General features: G+C 47.0%; 1 protein-coding gene across 1 annotated transcript; it reads right to left on the minus strand.

The window, feature by feature from the left end:
• Positions 1–10,458: 10,458 nt before the first annotated feature.
• LOC136482778 (3-hydroxyisobutyryl-CoA hydrolase 1-like) lies at positions 10,459–14,786 on the minus strand. Its single transcript, XM_066479982.1, has 11 exons — positions 14,726–14,786; positions 14,515–14,594; positions 14,336–14,419; positions 12,767–12,851; positions 11,731–11,816; positions 11,380–11,501; positions 11,238–11,298; positions 11,054–11,152; positions 10,842–10,943; positions 10,710–10,751; positions 10,459–10,596 (listed from the first exon to the last, which is right to left on the minus strand). Exons 3-11 carry the CDS (start codon positions 14,393–14,395, stop codon positions 10,459–10,461), a joined length of 795 nt encoding a protein of 264 aa, XP_066336079.1. The 5' UTR covers positions 14,396–14,419; positions 14,515–14,594; positions 14,726–14,786.
• Between the last annotated feature and the right edge of the window lie 5,480 nt (positions 14,787–20,266).

The following is a 20,266-nucleotide window of genomic DNA, read 5'->3' on the forward strand; positions in this document are numbered from 1 at the left end:
GGACTTGTCGTCAAAGATAATTGGCGATATTAACCTGTGCGGAGGTGGGACAGCACCTGTGCAGGGTATGCCATCGACAAGCCAGCTGGAAATGCCCTCAGCTGCAAGCCAACCAACGAAGCCTGCGGTCTCGACTAGCCAGGCACCGGCGGGGCCATCCCCTTCAGCTTGACTAGCTCAAGAGTCCCCGAGACTCGAGCAGGGTATCAAAGGCAGCGAGCAGTAAATGCCATGCGCCCCGACTAGCCAATGTAATAGGCTTAGAGCTGTAGAAGGAGGACATAGTTGTGTTATTGTAAACTTGAGCCTCTTCAGGCAAGCTTGTAATAACGTAACTATATATCATTATAAGCTTGTTTGTTTTATACAAAACACACTTAAGCTTGAATTTTTTTTTTTTTGTGTTGGTGTAACTAAGTGAAAACGTGTTAACATTTTGTTTAGTTGTACCGTTTTGCTCGACACGTCATCCTGAAAAGTTTGTGCGGGCCTAGTCTGGCATGTGGTCGGAGTGTGAGGTACTATGACCTGTGCACACGCGGACGCAGACAAGTCAAACCAGGGGGGACCTGCCGATCACCCGCAACGTAGAGAGCGGATCCCGTGCACGTGTTGGGAGGAACCGGGGACAGGGCCTGCTCCGAAAACCGTAGAAGGAGTGGTGGTCGGCTTGTACTGGCTTAAGTTAGAATAACCATAAAGTTCGGAGTGACACATTAGAGTGGTCGGAGAAATCATAGTTACTTTATTAAAGTAAATAGAAAATACAAGAAGAGTACATATCTCACTAGTTAAGCATAGAAACGTCTAAGCTTGTCGATGTGCCACGAGTTTGGTACGTCCGTGCCATCCAGGTGAGCTAACCTGTAAGACGTTGGACGTGTGACTTCCTTGATCATGAAGGGTCCCTCCCATGGGGTTGCGAGTTTGTGGACACCAGCCTGGTTCGTCTTCCACTTCATGACTAAGTCCCCGACCATGAAGAAACGCTCTTTAACGTTCCTGTTGTAGTACCTGCGCAAAACAGCAAGGTATTTGGCCGTACGCACACAAGAATCGAGCCTTTTCTCCTCTGCGCTATTGACTTTGAGCTCCCGTACTTCATTGACCTTGCCCTCGTCGTAGTTCTCTACCCGTGCTGATCTGAAAGCTATATCTGGTGGGAGGACTGCCTCAGCGCCGTAAACCATAAAGTATGGTGAGACGCCGGTGTTACGACTGGGCTGAGTCCGGAGGCCCCAGACCACGGCTGGTAACTCCTTAAGCCATCTTCCAGGAGCTTTATCATTTTCTCTGTACATCCGCTTCTTCAATGCGTCCAAGATCATGCCATTTGCCCGCTCGACTTGTCCATTAGCTCTAGGGTGCGCCACCGAGACGTATTTTACAACTATGCTCCTTTCATCGCAGAAGTCCCAAAAAGCGTTCCCGGTGAACTGAGTACCCAGATCAGTAATGATGCTGTTGGGTACGCCGAAATGGTGGATGACCTGGTCGAGGAACGTGACAGCCTTCTCTGAGGATGCCTGTACCAGAGGCATGTATTCTATCCACTTAGAAAATTTGTCAATTAGCACGAAGACGCACGTAAATTTTCCAGGAGCCGGTTTGAAAGGCACGATCATGTCCAGTCCCCAGCACGCGAAGGGCCAAGAGGCCGAAATCGTCTGAATCTCATGTGCTGGTACATGGGTTCTCTTAGCGAAGAACTGACAACCCTCACAGCGGCGAACTAACTTCTCTGCGTCGGCTACTGCTGACGGCCAATAGAACCCTGCTCGGAAAGCCTTACCGACCAGTGTTCTTGAGGCCGCGTGGTTGCCGCAGGAGCCAGAGTGGATTTGGTCCAGGAGATGCTCACCTTCCTCCTGGGTTAGACACTTCATCAAGATTTCCTCCTTTGCATTTTTGCGCCATAACTCGCCATCGATGAGCAGATACTGCTTACTGCGACGCATCAGTCGCTCGTTTTCTATTCGATCAGTATAACCGCTGCCATCTGTTAAGTACTGGATGAAAGGTGTCCTCCAGTATGGCTTATGAGTGGTCGGAAGCGGCTTGGTTGTGCTTGTTGCCGGAACCGTAGCCACTAGCTGCTGGTCTGGAGCTTTGTCGACCGTAGAATCTTCGTTTTCGATGGAAGGCGTGAGCAGGTCTTGGACGAATACGCCATGTGGGATTTTGGCTCAGGATGATCCTAACTTTGACAACGCATCCGCTGCCTGGTTCTTGTCCCGGACCACATGTATGTACTCGATGCCATAGAACCTACCTTCCAGCTTTCTTATTGATTTGCAGTATGCGTCCATCTTTTCGCTGGTCGTGTCCCAGTCCTTGTTGAGTTGGTTGATGACTAGAGCCGAGTCTCCGTAGACATAGAGACGTTTAACACCAAGCTCAATCGCAATGCGTAAATCATGCAGGCATGCTTCATACTCGGCGGCGTTGTTAGATGCTGGGAAATAAATCCTGAGGACGTACCGGAGCTGCTCCTTGGATGATGACACGAAGAGAACCCCTGCTCCCGCACCGTCGATGTTGAGAGAACCGTCGAAGTACATCGTCCAACATTCGTCGGATCCCGGAGAGGCAGGCGTGCTTAAGTCTGTCCACTCGACGATGAAATCTACGAGTGCCTGAGACTTGATTGTAGTACGGCTTGCGAATTCCAAGGAAAAGGGGCATAGCTCCATTGCCCATTTGACGATGCGTCCGTTCGCATCCTTATTGTGAATGATGTCCCCCAAAGGATATTCGGTCATGACCACCACACGATATCCGTCGAAGTAATGTCTCAACTTTCGGGATGTTATCAGTATGGCATAGAGCAGTTTCTGAATTTGTGGGTACCTTGTCTTGGATTCGTTGAGTACCTCACTCATGAAATAAATTGGCCGCTGTACCTTGTAGGCGTGGCCCGGCTCGTCGCGCTCGACCACCATTGCAGTGGAAACCACCCGATCGGTTGCCGCAATGTAAAGTAGGAGAGTTTCGTCTTCTCTGGGAGCGGTAAGTACCGGGGGTGATGTGAGGTATTCTTTTAGCTGCGTGAAAGCAGCGTCTGCTTCCTCCGACCACTCAAACTTCTCGGATGCTTTGAGCAGTTTGAAGAACGGTAGCCCTTTTTCTCCTAACCTTGATATGAAACGGCTTAGAGCGGCCATGCATCCGGTAAGCTTCTGGACATCTTTCACCTTTTTTGGGGGCTTCATGTCTAAGACAGCTCTGACCTTCTCTGAGTTAGGGCATATGCCGTCGTGACTGACGACGTTGCCGAGCAGTATGCCAGAAGGAACACCAAAGACGCACTTCCTTGGGTTTAATTTCCATTGGAACATATTGAGGGCTGCAAAGGTGCGTTCCAGATTGTCAACAAGGGTACGTGCTTCCTTGGTTTTGACAACTACATTGTCAACGTAAGCCTCGACGAGGCCGTCTTTTATCTCGTCGTTGAGGCAGGCCTGTATAGCGCGCTGGTAGGTAGCTCCGGCGTTTTTGAGCCCGAACGACATAGTCATGTAGCAGTAGGCGCCGAAAGGCGTGATGAAAGATGTCTTAATCTGGTCATCCTTTTTGAGAGTGATCTGGTGATAACCAGAGTAGCAATCGAGAAAGGAGAGCAGCTCTCAACCAGCGGTTGAATCTACAACCTCGTCTATGCGAGGTAAGCCGAAGGGGTCCTTAGGGCAGTGTTTGTTGAGATCAGTGTAATCAATGCACATTCTCCATTCATTATTCTTTTTGCGTACAAGAACCGAGTTGGCTAACCATTCCGGATGATACACTTCTTTGATAAATCCAGCTGCCAAAAGCCGTGTAACTTCTACCCTAATCGCCTCCTTCTTGTCATGAGCGAACCGTCGTAGCTTCTGCTTGATTGGTTTGGCCTTGCTGTTGACATTTAAGGAGTGCTCAATCAAGTTCCGAGGTACACCGGGCATGTCGGAAGGTTTCCATGCAAACACCTCCACGTTGCTCCTCAAGAACCTGACGAGCGCGTCTTCCTATTTGGGATCCAGGTTGGCCCCGATGAGGGCCGTTTTGCTGGGATCGCCATCGACCAGCTGGATCGTCTTGTGCTCCTTGGACCTGATGTTCTTGCGCGGAGACTCGAGTTCTGGGATCTCCAGGTGGTCGGCCGAGGTCTTCTTAGCGTCGAGCATGGTCTCAGCCATGCGAATAGAGAGGTCGTGGGCCTCTGCTATTTTGAAGCTGTCGTCCTCGCAGGTATAAGCTGCATATATGTTGCCCCTGAGGGTTAAAACTCCTTTCTCGGTGGGCATCTTGAGCACCAGATACCTGTAATGAGGTATGGCCATGAACTTGGTGAGCGACGGTCGACCAAGAATAGCATGGTAGGTGCCATCGAAGTCAGCGACCACGAAGTTAACGTAATCGGTGCGGAAGTGGTCCGGGGTCCCGAATTGCACGGGTAGCGTGATCTGCCTGAGAGGTGTAGAGCTCTGTCCGGGGAGAACGCCCCAGAACTGTGCTTCGTACGGCTTCAGGTCTGCCTTGGATATTTTCAGGGCGGGCAGGCTGTTTTTGAATAGTATATCAATAGAGCTGCCGCCGTCGATCAGTACCCTGTCGAACTGAACCTTGTTGATACAAGGATCGAGGACCAGGGGAAAACGCCCTGGCTCAGGTATGGCGGCCCATTGGTCCTTCCTGCTAAAGTAGATTTCACGGTGAGACCACGGAGGAAGCCGCGGATCGGTGAGAAGGTTGTCGTTCTTTGCCACGTTCAAGCAAGCGCGGGCGAGCAGCTTGCGCTCTCATTTGGTCTCGATGGACACCTTGCCGCCGATGATGGTGTGCACGCGATCAGTCGGCTTGACGTATTTATGACGAGGGTCTGCATCGTCGTCGTCGTTGTCCTCGTTGCGCTGTTCCCTCACGTCATTAGGCTTGTCGGACATATCCGGACCCTGTTGACGCGTGTAGATAGTCTTGAGGACGCGGCAATTCTCCATGGTATGGTTTGACTTGGGATGGAGCTGGCAGGGCCCCTTCAATGCTTTGGCATAGTCGTCCTCGTAGTTATGACGTCCGCCACCCTTTTTCACGGTATTGACCTCGCTGTCGTCTTCCCGAGCACGCTTGCTCCTGTAATCGTCACGGCGGTTGTGCCGCTGATTACGTTGGTCACGGTGGTCGCGGGAGTCGTTGCGCTGGTTGCGGCGGTCAAAATTGTCATTCCGACCACGGTTGCCGCGGTAATCGTCGTGGCGTGGAGGGTGGTCGGAGCGTGGAACCCTTGCTGCTTCTTCGACGATTATCTTTTTAGCGTCGTCAGCGTCCGCGTATTTCTTAGCGGTGGCCAAGAGCGCTGTGACTGACTCAGGTCTTTTCCGGAGGAGCTTGTCTCTTAGGGCGTCGTGGAAGCGGAGGCCGGTGACGAAAGCCTCGATTGCTTCGTTGTCGGAGATTGATGGGACCTTGATGCGCATCTCCGAGAAACGCCGAACGTACTCGCGCAGTGGTTCGTCTTTCCGATCTCGGATCCGTTGCAGATCGTACTTGTTGCCGGGTTGTTCACATGTAGCGATGAAATTGTCGATGAAGGCCTGCTTGAGCTCCTGCCAAGAGTCAAAATAGTTCACCGGCAAGCTGACTAGCCATTGGTGACCTACATGACCAACAGCGACTGGGAAGTAGTTAGACATAACGTGCTCGTCAGCCATGGCTGATCGGCACGCAGTTTCGTAGAGCATGACCCATAATTCGGGGTTTTCCTTGCCGTCGTACTTCTGAAGTTTCTCGAGCTTGAAATTCTTGGGCCATATGACTTGGCGAAGGTGCGGAGTGAACTGCTTCAGACCCGGCGGGCCGTGGGCGGTGTCATACTCCATACGGCGATAGCTTTCATGGGATGCACGATCGTTGGCTCTCTGGTTGATGCGAGCACGCAGATCACGTCCACCGAGGTAATGGCGGAGATCGTTATTGCCATCGTGGCGATCTCGATTGCCATCTGGACTAGCCCTGCGACCGTGGTTATCACGGCAATTGTCGCGGTTATCTCGGCGGTTGTCACCTCGAACGTCGTGACGGTTATCCTCTCAGCGACGATTTTCCTCCCGACCACCATCATGACCACCGTTTCCGCCTTGACGGTTGTCCAACGGGTCGTTGTTGCGCGAGCCACGTCGGTTGAGCGGCTGTGAGCGACTTGAATATTGGCGGCTGTGGCTTGATTCCACTGAAACGGATGGGGCTCGGGCTTGATTCATCTCTGCGGTCTGAGCCATAGCAGTCGTCAGATAAGCTTGTATGTCATCACGGACTGCTTGGGTTTCGGGAGTGTTGGGCAGTCGCTGCATTGTCGCCATGGCGACGGCTACGTTGGCGCTTGGGGTCTTGAAGACTTGTTTGTCCCCCACCCTGTCGAAAGCATTGTTGAGGTCGCGCGGTTGGATCCTTATGCGCCGTGCCTCCTGGTCTGCTTCAGCTTCGATTTGTCGGCGATTAAACCGGTCAATGTTGCGTGCTTCGCGTGCAGTCTTTTCTTGTTCTGTTTCGCCAACTGCTGGCGGCTCGTCATTGCTGACAACATGGATCAAATCCCCTCGTCTTGGCGGAAAAGACGGAAATTGGGGGAAACCCGGGGCGTGGTCTGGTAGATACAGATCGTATTTGACGCCTTCATCTTCGTGACGCTGAAGCTCGGTGTGGACAGATGCGTTGGGCGCGATGCTGGATGAGGAGCTGGAGTCGCCCTCTCGGACCGTGTGAACGGATCCTTCTTGATAATCTTCAATCCGGACCATGTTGACGATGTTACACGGCTTTGGCTAAAATCGGTGTATAGGACATAGACCCGAGCAGCGTCGTAGATTGTACGCATAGCTGGAGGCAGCGTTTTGCAGGCCGTAGGGCTGGACCTAGTGGTTCTCCGTCGGGACTTCATGCTCGCAGAGTCGAAGACTCGTCGCAAAGGCTGGCTGGCGACGAGCGAAGCGCCCCTCAGGAGTAGACACAACCACGAGATCTGTTCCAAATCGCGCAGGACAACTGGTCCGAGCTGGTCGGATAGATCTGTTGTGGGGAGCTGTTACCTGCTCATTAGGTTGGCTTTGAACCGTACTTACCAGAGCTAGGGTTTCAGCGAGTTTGATGCCGACCCGATCGATGGAGTCGAGCAGGTCGGTGTTGTCGATCTGCTTTCCTCTGTAGCGGGGAAGCGGATGACGGGTTGTCGGCGTGGCTGTAGGCGTGGTCGGAGCCAGATGTACCGTGGTTGGAGACAGATTCATCGTGGTCGGAGCCGTGTTCACCGTGGTCAGAACTGTGTTCGCCGTGGTCGGAACCGTGTTCGCCGTGGTCGGAGCCATGTTCGCCGTGGTCGGAGCCATGTTCGCCGTGGTCAGGGCCGTAGCCGATGCAGGTGAAGTAGTCATCGGCGCAGGTTGGATCCACGCCTCCTCCGTGGCCTTGGCGATGAAGTCGTCGGCGCCGGTAGTCCAGGTGATCTGGCCGACGGTGAACGTGAGGCCGTTGGGCGTTGCCATGGAGCCGGAGATGATGACCATCTTGTTTGTCTGGAGAGCAGTACGCACACCCCCTACCTGGTGCGCCACTGTCGACGAAATATGGTCGGCAGTCTACCTAGGGGTATGCCCAAGGTAGTAGATTATCGGCAGACAGATGCGCAAGCCCCAAACAAGATGGTGACGCAAGACAGACACGAGGTTTTATCCAGGTTCGGCCGCCAAGAAGGCGTAATACCTACGTCCTGCGTCTGATTTGTATTGCTGTATGTCAATGAGAGATGTTTTTTAGAGGGGTCCCCTGCCCGCCTTATATAGTCCAGGGGGCAGGGTTACAGATCTGGAAACTAATCCTAGTCAGTTACAATTGCCATATGTGGCCGGATAAGGATTCCTATTCTAACCGACCAGGATCCTGCTTGGTCGCCAAATTCGTCTTGATTCCTTGTGCGGAACTCCGATCAGGTTAACCGGGCCGCACGTCATCTTTCGGGTGGACCGAACCCATCGATCCGGGCCAGCCCAAGCTTAGCCGTAAGGGTATAGGGGTTAATACCCCCACACCAAGCGTGCACAGGCACCTCAACGAGTACACGGCGATGGCGAGAGAGATCCATGGGTCAGAATTTGATCTGAGCACCGCTGACCTCGAGGGTGACATCGTCATGAGGTTGGGACCAGGTAAGCCACACGGGCGGTACTATATGGGCAACAGCACCATAGACACGGCCAACACTCAGACACTCGCCTAGATTAGAGCCCGGAGCACGAGTTCGAGTCCGGCCATACGCCCACGCTCACAGCCCCAGGTGGTAGCACTCCAGGTTAGTTCTGTTGCATTCGTTGTCCATTCATTTTCTACTCGTTCTTTATTTGCATTCTAACTATGTGATAAATAGTTGTAGGCCCAGATTGAAGCCCTGCAGGAGTCACAGCAAGCCTCACAGAGCCAGCTTCAGGCCCTCGAGCTGTCGCACCAGGCCGAGTTGGCACAGGAGAGGGCGCGAGTGCAGGCCTAGCTTGAGGCCTTCCAGCAGGCGCACAAGGACTGGTACGAGTACATGGCCCGTTTTTCTCAGAGCATGGGCCAGCCTCCACCGCCTCCGCCGCCGCCGATGATACCGTTGGTGCCTCCACCTCCGCGCGACGGCACTCCTGTGAGTCACTTAGATGCACTCTTCACTTTCGTGTCATATAGAGCTACCTTCGACTTATACCTTAGTTTGACCTACCATAGCTTAGACCTTAGAATTTGCTTTGATCCAGATAACTCACATGTGCAATCTCATTCTAGGGACCTTCTACAGCTGGATCGAACAACGATATGCAGGGTGATCAAGACCTAGACTTGACTCCATTTCTCCGCAGGCCATCCGACCTTGTTTGATGGGTTTGTATGTTGAACTGTGGACTTGGTTGAACTTTGTGGACTTTGGACATATGTTGATGGTGTTTGTGGACTTTGCATGGTGCTTGTCGACATATGTTGGTTATTGTGAGTGGATGTGACATTTGTGGACATATATGTGATATATATTGCCTATCTGTCATGTTATTATAATTTCCTGTGATTTTGTTGCTCATTGTGACTGGATATGCACTGAAACAAACAAAAAAAATTCTGTGGACATATTTTACCGAGTGTAGCACTCGGTAAAACAGAGATTCTATCAGTTTTACCGAGTGTAGCACTCGGTAAAATAGCGAACAGAACCAATTTGGTTCTGATTCTGTGAATTTTGCCGAGTGTGCCATTTTTTACCGAGTGCGGCGTCCCCACTCGGAAATATTTGACTACTTTTTACCGAGTGGGAACACTCGGTAAACATTATTCCTGAAGTTTATTTGCGGAATTGTTTTAATCACGAAAATGGTTATTCTTTTACCGAGTGTTAGGAGCTACACTCGGTAAACATTATTCAAAAAATTTATTTCCGGAATTGTTTTAATCACGAAATGCTAATTTATTTACCGAGTGCTGCTAGTGACACTCGGTAAACCTCGCCGTTAACGGTTAGTTTGGAGGCTGACGACCGTCAAGTCATAATTGTTTACCGAGTGTCATTGTAGCACTCGGTAACTCTATGCTCCGAGTGCGCCGATATTAGAAACTCGGTAAAATAACTTCACCGAGTCGTTGTTTGCCGAGTCCACTTTACCGAGTGTGGCACTCGGTAAACAGTTTGCCGAGTGTGTAGCATTATTTGCCGAGTGTTACTCACACTCGGTAAATAAACAGTATCCCGTAGTGTATATAGTTTTTTTTTGCAACAATACCCTCTACATTTTTTTGGCACAAACAATATTACACATTTTTTTACAGGATAACCAATCCAATCCAATTTAGAAAGAGGTCAACCAATCCAATTTGAAGTACACGTGTCAACTGATGGAGACTATAGCAATGGAGATTTTTACCTAAAAAAATGGGGTCCTAAGGCCAGTCTCAATAGAGTGTTTCATCTCACGGTTTCCAAGATTGACACATCAGCTCTAGAGGCTTAGACTAATGAATGAAACAACCCCTCTTAATGCATAGTTTTATTTCACGGTTTCACAAGCAAACCACATCATTTAAGGGTTGCATGGTATGATGATCAAATGCGCCATATGGATTATGTCCCAATGTTCAGAGATACTAATAATTCAAAACCTATTCGCAAAAAAAAAGCAGAACCAATGTTCAGAGTTCAATAACTAGGAGTATCACACTAAAATATAGTCTCTTTCAGTTTCACATGAAAAATCGATTCGATCCAGACAAGCTTTCTTAGGTCACAGCAAAGAGTACCTTTTGTGATACAAATTGACATCAAGCTCTGATCTACACATTGGACAGCAAACGGTATCTTTTGTGATACAAATTGCCATATATGGCATATTCAGTTTTATTTTAGCAGTAGTCTTCAGTCTAGACAGACTCTTCAAACGGAGGCTCCATTAAACACTTCACCAAAGACTTCCATCAAAGCATGGACTCAATAATTCTTCCATTGGAACATCTGGCGGGTAGGTTTAAATCTTCCCACTCTGGATCATCAATTCTTGAGAAATATTCTTCAACGGCCTCGTCATGCACTTGTTCCAACCTTGGAGGCATCCACTGCAAGTCCCCCAAAAAAGATCACAATTATCGACAAGGTTGTATCAGATAGAGTAAGCTTCTGCCAACAATAAATTTAGATGGAGATGTGCTAAATAAGAAATTATCTGAACCATTGGGTTTTTATCTTTATCTACTAGTATAGCCCTGCATCCCTGCAACGGGAATTGGATGTTACGTACTGAGATATTGCTGTGCAATGACAACGAAGTATAGAGCACAGTAATGCTGATGTCCATATTTACCTCAAAGAAGTCCGGGCTGAAGTCACCACGCATGACATGGCAAACCATTCTATATTCCCGATGCAAGCACTCCCCAACAGTTTGAGTTCTCCCTTCTCTTATCTGAATTCCACGTTAACAAAACAAATAATGAGACAACTATATATATTCAGGTGGACACAACTGAGGTGGTAGGCTAATAATGCCAATTTGAGATGGTTTCTAGAGGATACCGATCTCAGAGAGATTTTCAAACTAGTAGGAGAAGCCTTTTTCAAATACTGGATTGTCGCAGCAACCCATTCATCAGCCAAGCCTGAGGCCACTTGCTCCTGACATGGTAAATATGTATTTATTAATTTTTCAGAACATAAAACCTGAACCCATAAAAACCTGCAGTTACTGTAACAAACTCACAAGAGTGGATATAATTTCCTCAACTGTCCTTTTAGAAAAGCATTTGTTGATGATTTCCAACCTGGGGTGCACCAGATAATTAAAAAAAAAGTGAAATTATGAATCAGTCGTATTTCAGTCATTCAATCAGTAACACCCTTACCTATTCAAGGAACTGTTTTCTTTCAGTGATGGCTGTTGAGTAAACTGATCGATAGTACTACACACAACAACAGGATTCGAGGTGTCCACCTTTTTAAGGGATTCTTCCAGCAATAGCAGCCTCTGGGAAACAAAGTCAGTATTTACTAGGAGTTGTAGACTGATATACCACATACAGGACCTTAACGATGCAGGCCAAAAAAATATTGAAAGCATGCAAAATGCTATATCAATTAGGTCAGGATTTCTGTAGCATGTTCCAAACAATAATAACCAGAAATGTAACAGCAAACATCATAACTGGAAGAATATTTTGGTAGCTAAGTTAAATTTATGTTACAAGTGAACATACATTTGACGGGACAAAATGAGTCGCCAGACCACATGCAAGCATTTCCGCACCATCCAATCTGGCACCAGAAAGACCAACATACTCCCCTGTAGAAAATCAAGATAACATTTTTGTTACTTCTACCACCAACTAGAAGGTTGACCTAACGAAGTACAACTAGTTAATATAACGGAACTGACACTAATACAGAGATGGGCTTTACTCCCGGTGGAGAACCCCCTCTAGTCCCGGTTCTCCACCCGGGAGTAAGCATCCGGGACTAAAGGGTCTACCTTTAGTCCCGGGTCAAAAACCGGGACTAAAGGGGACCTTTAGTCCCGGTGCGTAACATCAACCGGGACTAAAGGTTCTCCCAGCTTTAAAAAAATAATGCCTCCCACCGTTGCGTCCCGTGAGATTCGAACCCAAGACCTCATGCATTGCCTCGCGCGTAGCTTACCACCCCACCTACACAACACATTTAACAATGGATGTGATGCTTCCCTTTTGAACTAACCCATCGGGGGACCTTTAGTCTCGGTGCGTAACACCAACCGGGACTAAAGGTCCTTTAGTCCGGGTTGGTGTTACCAACCGGGACTAAAGAGTCTACCTTTAGTCCCGGTTGGTGTTACCAACCGGGACTAAAGGTTTGAGGACTTTTAGCCGTTGGGCAGGGACCTTTAGTCCCGGTTGGAGACACCAACCGGGACTAAAGGTCTCTCTAGTCCCGGGCGCAAAAAATGTCGGGACTAAAGTCCATTTTTGCTTCGGATAAAAGGTCTGTTTTCTACTAGTGTGATAAATCAAATAGAAAACAAGAAACTTGGTGACTGTTTTTTCTCTATATATATGATTATATGCCCACAATCACTTATATTATTGCATATATCATTTGCACAAGAAGCTCATGGTAACTCTTAAACTGCAACTTAAAGAAGAGTACGATCATGAATAATATTACTAGACTGTTACAAATATCGAGCAATATAAAATACATGGCAATGGCAAGACTACATGTACTTTAACTTAATAAAGAAGAGAGATACTAGATTACAATAGAACCCAGGGAGCCGAGATAGAAAATATGAGGCCCCTACATCTGGAAACAGACCCAGAGCTGTTTCTGGCATTGCAAAAATCTGCATGAATATTCCAAATGTAAATGATCTAGATTTTGGCACTTGAGAATATTATGATTTTCCAATAAAAAGAAAGCAAGCTTTTCTATGCTCCAAGTGATTAGAAGAACTACTAGCACCGATCAAGATCACAAAAAGGAAAGTATGTACCATTACTGAAACCTGTTCCAGTAAACATTGGGGCATAATAATATTTATCAGCACTAACACAAAACTATTTTATAAGACATCCTCTCTGATTAACGGAGATGGGCACATCAAAATACCGCCTCCGTGAATGTCCAGGCGGCCTCTAGGCAAATGCCCGCCTCTGAAGATTATTTACCGAGGCAGGCGTCTTAGGACATCCTTCTCTGTAAATCGATTTCTAGAAATGGGCATGTTTGGATGCCCATCTCCAATATTAATAGAAACAGGAATTCTAAGTGTCCATCTCTAAAAATCAATTTTCAGAGGCGGGCGTCCAATGTTGTGTGTCTCTAAAAATAGTTTCAACAAAAACAATTTATAATTTTTTTCATACGAACTCAGATGAGGACAAACTTTATTTCAAATTGTGGCACTCAACACGATGTACAACTTTGTGCTTGAGGAGTTTTTGAATTCATGGAATTTAAAATTTATATTTACATTTTTAATCAACCTCCGATGTTGACATAATTTAAACCAAAGTTGTAGTTCTCAATATAGTCTACCTTTGTAGTTGAATATTTTCTTTTGTTTCAAGTCATTTAGAGTCCCAAATATGTGTTCTAAATTCATAAAATTTTAATTTCAAAATTTAGAATACCTAAATGGCATTGAATGTTCACATAGTTACCACCAAAGTTTTAGTGGCTGTCCTGAAGTCTATATGTTTGCTGTTGATATATTTTTTATTTGAACTTTTTTAGTGTCTCAAATTTTTGTTTTAAATTCACATATTTTGATATTCAATTTTATGAAATTTTAAACAATCTGCGATGGAGACACATCCTATACAAAAGTTGTAGTGCTTGACAAGATTTAAAACTTTGTAGTTGAAATTTTCTTATTGGAGTTCATTTGGTAGCCAAAATATTCAATATAAAATTAAAAATGTTGATATAAAAAGACATCCTATATATAGTCACAAATGAGTGTGGAGTATAGTGGTAAAGAGGTGTTATTTCTGAGCACTATATCGCACACTCAGCCTCTGGAAATGGCCAATTAATAGTGACCATTTGCCAGAGGCAGACACACTGCCTTAACAGAAAATGACCGTCTCTGAGAATAATTCTTGTACTAGTGCAAAAAGGTAGAGAAAGGCTGTGATGATGTGTCCTTTTTATGGCTAATATTTCACATGAATGTTTTCAGCAGAACCTTAATTACAGAAGATCTCAACCTGCGTCATGACAAGTGGATTTTTTGTGCTTCATAACTAAAGCTCATCTTGAATAAATAAGTACAAAGCAACGACGTCAAAAAAAATTCACTTGAGTTTGGTTTCTAGTATATACCGTGTTATCAGTGGCAACACGAAATCTTCCATGTAATGAAACACCAGCACCTCCACCCATGACAATTCCAGTAAGAAGAGAAACCTGTAGTTAATAAATTGTCTAAACATTTAGAGGCAATGAACAGAGAAGAGTGAATAATTAGAATTAATCGATGGGAAGGGATATAGCTAGCTCGCCTGAGGTTTGATATAGGTTGCAATTATGTAGTTTAACAAATATAGATCTCGGAAGAAATCAGCACCCCATTTCCAACTTTCTAATTTAAGAATTAAACACACAAGACATGTAACATGGGTGTTGAGTCAGGTAACACAAGATGGTGAAAACATGTAAAGAAATCAACATTTGGCAATAGATACTGCAGAGACATTCTAAAGAAACAGTTACCGTTATGTATAGACCGGACACAGCCAGTAATATCACCTCCAGCACAAAATGCTCTTCCTTTACCCTGAAAACAAGTCATGCTTCAACACTACGACAAACATTGAGATCAAGAGACAGCTTCCCAGAGGTAGTAAAATTATGTTATTATCACATCAATTTAAAATAGCAAATAGAAGGAAAGGAGAAACAAACTGAATTGATGAAAGAAAAGCATGTTACAGTAAACTCTACCTCTCGGTAACAGAGTAAAATGCTTCACCTCTACCTCTCGGTATTATCTATTTTGACAGAAGCTAGCTTGGGCAACTCATATTCTATGTGACTGCCTTGCTGCATGGTAATTTCTATTGGAGAAACACAACACATTTACGTCCCATTTTGGCGTCGTGCTAAATGGCTTCAGTTCCTTGCTACAGTGGAGAGCTGAAGCCAGTGAAACCAAATATAGTTGTTTCACTTGGTCCTAGTTCATTTGGAGAAAAAAATGAAAACAACTCCTTACTACAATGCACAAAGGAGTCGGAGCCGGTCAAAGCTCCATGAGACGAAGCCTAATAGACATGTAGCACCCGATTTTAAGAACAAAACCAGATACACACCATATATAAGCCCAGAAAGTCAATTCTCACATATAGCTACAAATAAGGGTAATATCAATAGACAATGCTTAATATATAACGTACCTAGTATAAAGAATATAACCTTAGATAGCAAACAGCGGAAAGACAACTCCGATCTTCGGGTGAAGACTGCAATTCCACAGGGACAACTGACTGGTTGATCACAAGTCTAATTCCTCTAAACTCTAGCAATCTGATACCCATATGGGATTTTTTTTAAAGATTTAAAAAGTAAAGCAAGCGTAAGTACATGTCGTACTCAACAAATATAACATGGGGTTCATGAGGCTCAAAAGGCTGACACTGGTTTAACTGCGATTAGCTTTTAATGAGTCATCTTTTAGCTATTGGATGGCAACAAGTTTATTCACAAGCCCATATAAACACATGATCAGGTAAACATGAATAATGAATAGCATAAACAGCAATCATTAGTGAGCATCTCCCACGCCACCCGCTCCCATGCTGCCCGCCCACACGTGAGGACCGTCTGTCCGCTCGCTGGCGCCTCAGCAGCTGTAGCAGGCGGCTGCGGCAAGTGGATCCCAATCAACATGTGAAACATCCGATCTACTTTTGCAATATTTGGATGAAACCCTTGTAACATACGGCTGAAATAGCTGAAACACTTGCAATATACGTATGAGACATTTGCAAAACAACAGAAAAACTTGAAAACACATGTAGCCATTGCAAACATTGCAACATCCACACGAAAACACTTGCAACATACGTATTAAAACACTTGAAACACTTGTGTATATATATATATATATATATATATGTATATATATATATATATATATATATATATATATATATATATATATATATATATATATATATATATATATAGCATCCAGATCTACTTTTACAACATCCTGATGAAACGCTTGCAACATACGTCTGAAATAGATGAAACATTTGGAACATACATCTGAAACACTTGAAACATAAGCTTGCAACATGTGCTTTCAGCGCAATGGCCTGGACGAATGGAGGTTCGTCGTTGCGGAGCTCGACGCCAGCGCAGAGGTCGGCGGCGGCGCATGGAGTTCTCTGCGGTGCGGAGGTTAGCAGCGCATGGAGCTCGCGGCGGCGCAAAGGTCCGGCGTGGGCATCACGTCGTCGGATGGAGCGCAGCCACGGCAGGAGGCGTGAATCAGGGCGGGGGCTCGGGGTGACGCGGAGGTCGGCTGCGGCGCAGAGGTCCAGCACGGGCATTTCACTGGCGGATAGAGCGCAGCTGCGGCAAGAGGCGCGACTCTAGGCAGGGGACGTACGGTGGGCGGCACGGGCTGGGATGTGCGGAGCGCAGCGCGGGCAGAGTAGGGTGGTCCGGTCTGTCCGTCCATCCGTCCGGACGACCTGCAGGGAGCATTTCAGCTCAACATAACATGTGCACAATATCCTAGCAAAAATCTTGAATGATGATTGTCGTGACAGGATTTTTTTTTACTAATTGTTTTTTCATGCTTGCGGCGTCAGGATAAAGAAAGGAAAGGCCAGCCGAGATATTCTTTGTTTTTCCATTATTTTTAATTATATAAATATATTATTACATTTAAAAATATATCTTTTTTTAAAATCAAGGGGTATGATTTGTTCCAGATATTACTTCTTGAGGAGTAAAGGATGTACCGTAGCAAATTTTTAGATTGCTTCGTTGAAGCACCTCTAAAGTTTACTAGGTATTTTAGGAGAGTGGAGACACATGAATTTTTAGATTGCTTCTATGAATAAAAGGTGTTGTCTCCAATAAATTATTTTTGTACTAGTACGTGTATTGTGCACGTGATATATATGTCAATAATTTTGAAATGTAAAATAATGAATATACTAACTGTATTTTTTTTAGAAAATCGGGTTTATATTTCACATAAAGTTTTTGGTGATTACAGCCCAAATATTACAAGAACACCCTAGAAAGGAACGGAAATTACAACTCGGTCCTTGTAAACACCTCCAGGTCTGCCTCGCCGCCGCCGGCCAGAGCACACTGCTTGAAGCCGACCTTCTCTCCGGCGAAGAAACAAAGTTTTTTGTTGCCGTCTTGTATAGCACGTCGACCCGACCTGCTTTGTAACCACAGAATGACCCGGCTGGAAAAGATGGCCGTCGGCCATCACATCGTTGGACACCGAGTAATCTAACGTCTCAAGGACCAGAGCCCCCAGCACACCGAACGATGATGAACCCCAAAGGGGAACTGAACCACCAAAGAAGGTGGGATCCAAACCCCAGTCCGGTTTCTCCTCGAGTTGGTAGCCATACCTTCCGAATCTTCCGCCAGCGACGATGAAGAGGAGGAAGGGACAGAACCTGATGCTACCACTGCTCGCGAAGTCGGGGAAGTCGCCGGAGATGTTGGAGAGGCCCACGTCTAAAGTCGACATGGCATCCTCGTCGCATCCCCACTGTCGGTCGCTAGAGCTGCAGCAGCATAGGAAGACAAGACCATGCCTTAGCGCCGGCACAGTCAAATACCTGATACGGTCGCCTTCCGTGCAGGCAAGGAAACCGGCGTAGACGTCGAAGGAGCTGGCCCCGAACAGGCACGAACTAACCTCGACGCATCCACGCCGTCGCTCGCCGAAGACGCAGCAGCACCAGTAGAAGGATCCACGTCACACCTCCGGCATGGATAAACCTATCCCTAACCTACTTAAACCAAACCAAATAGTAGTGGGTATATACCACTACTACAGGAATCAATTTGCGCAGCGTGGCCAAAATACGCTCCGTGGCGGGCACCTTTTTTGCCCGCCACGGTTAACCGGTGGCCGGCCAGCGAGGCCGGCCACCGGGGCGCCCGCTGCGGGAAATTGGTTTACCGCGGCGGGCAACCTTACCTGCCCGCCGTAGGAAATAGTTATTTACCGTGGCGGGCGGTATGAATCGCCCGCCGCGGTTAATACGGTTTACCATGGCGGGCTCTTTAAACCGCCCGCCGCGGTAAAGACTTGATTTACCGAGGCGGGCGATTTATGTTGCCCGCCGCGGTAAAGCCTGTACAAATACAGAGCACAGACCCTCCTTCTTCTCCACGGGTCTTCCTCCCTCAAAACTCATGGGGGGAGGCTTTGCCCTAAAATTTGAGGAAACTTTTGATTTGAGTTGAAGGGCTTGGATTTGTGGGAGGAGGACATCATAAGAGGTTCATAAAGGCTCTCCCTCTCTCCTTCCATCCTCTCTCTCTATTTCCATCACCTAGAGTTCTCTTTAGATCTAGATCTAGATCAATTTTAATGGAAAAAATGATGTCATGTATTTCTTTAACTTTAGATTCATCATAGATGCATGCTTCATCTTTCACATCGTCATTTCCTCTCTTTTTCATGATTTTGGATGTAAAAATCATCAATTTCTCCTAATTCTTCTTTATTTAATGTTGATTGTGATGGATAATGTTCGCAGATATGATGGATAGATCGGAATGGATGTACCGGATTGATAGAGTGAATGATCTGCGGTACCTCTTTGAATTAAGGAAGTTTATTGCGGCTGGTAAAGCTCACCGTGAGAGACTGAAGCGGATGACAACCATATGTCCATGTTCTCGTTGCAAGAACCTGAAAGCCCACCGAGACAGCGAGGTGCAAACTCATTTGATCATGTATGGTTTCATCGAGGGCTACACAGTCTGGACATTTCACGGCGAAAGAGTTGGTGCGAGTGGCGGTGCATCTGGAGTTACCTCTTCGACGCCGACGATGACAGCACCACCGGTGAATAAAGATCCTTCCGCAGCAGCTGCGCCAGCCGACAGTGACAACAGTTGTCGTGATTACATCACGGTGGATGATCTAATGCAAGACATGGCCGACGAAGCCGGCGACGGTGGTGATGGTCAGGGTACTGTGAGCCAACCCGAGGATGTGCAGCTTGTTGAAGATCTAGTCAAACACTTCGATGAAGACGATATTGTGTTGGGTTGCCCAAAGTGGTTGGAGAATTTCAGAGAGTTGAAACAGGCGGCAGTTGATCCTCTCTATAAGGACAGCGGCGATTGTCCAAAGGAGTGCACGGCGCTCCGTTTTAACCTCCATATGTTGATGTTGAAGGCTCGTCATGGTTGGTCTGACACTAGCTTCAATGAGTTGTTAAGCTACCTTGCCACCACGTACCCAATGGCTAACAAGGTGCCCGCCAATACTTATCAGGCCAAGAAGCTGATCCGGCCAGTGGCGATGAAGCTTAGAAAGTTTGATGCATGCCCTAACCACTGCATCCTGTATCGGGGCAATGAGTATGAGAATTTGACGAGTTGTCCGCACTGCGGCTTTAGTCGGTACAAGAAAAATGCTGGATGTCGCGTGGATGCAGAAGACGAGGGAGGCTTGTGGGGTGGTCGGAAGAAGAACAAGAAGGGGGCAAAGAAGAGCAGTGTGGCCAAACAGATCTCGGCTCAGAAGGACGATGAAGAAGAGGGTTACACGCACAGGAAAAGTCCAGCACTGTCGGTGTGGTACCTGCCCGTGACCGATCGCCTGCGTGCAATATTCGGGAACCCGTACGATGCCAAGCTCATGTCCTGGCATGCATCTGCTGACCGCCTAAACGACGATGGCAAGCTACGGCACCCATCCGATGGCAAGCAGTGGAAGAATTTCGACGAGGCCTACCCGGAGTTTGGCAAGGAGCCCAGGCATGTTAGGTTCGCGCTAAGTACCGACGGGATGAACCCGTTCGGTGAGCTTAGCAGCTCGCATAGCACTTGGCCCGTCGTGCTCACCATGTACAACCTACCTCCCCATCTATGTCAGAAGCGTAGGTACCTTATGCTGACCATGCTTATCTCCGGACCGAAGCAGCCCGGCAACGATATAGATGTGTTCCTGGAGCCGTTCATGGAGGAAATGAAGATACTATTTGATGTTGGGGTCCAGATGGTGGATGCATCCCGCAAGGAGAAGTTCAC

This window comes from Miscanthus floridulus, chromosome 9, assembly GCF_019320115.1.
Source record: "Miscanthus floridulus cultivar M001 chromosome 9, ASM1932011v1, whole genome shotgun sequence".
Lineage (NCBI taxonomy): Eukaryota > Viridiplantae > Streptophyta > Magnoliopsida > Poales > Poaceae > Miscanthus > Miscanthus floridulus.

Coding starts and splice junctions, on each gene's coding strand:
- LOC136482778 (XM_066479982.1), bottom strand. CDS start 14,395: ATGGGTGGAGGTGCTGGTGTTTCATTACATGGAAGATTTCGTGTTGCC. Junction 12,852..14,335: donor GTGTTGCCACTGATAACACG/GTATATACTAGA, acceptor ATATTCATGCAG/ATTTTTGCAATGCCAGAAAC. Junction 10,597..10,709: donor ATAAAGATAAAAACCCAATG/GTTCAGATAATT, acceptor GGGGACTTGCAG/TGGATGCCTCCAAGGTTGGA.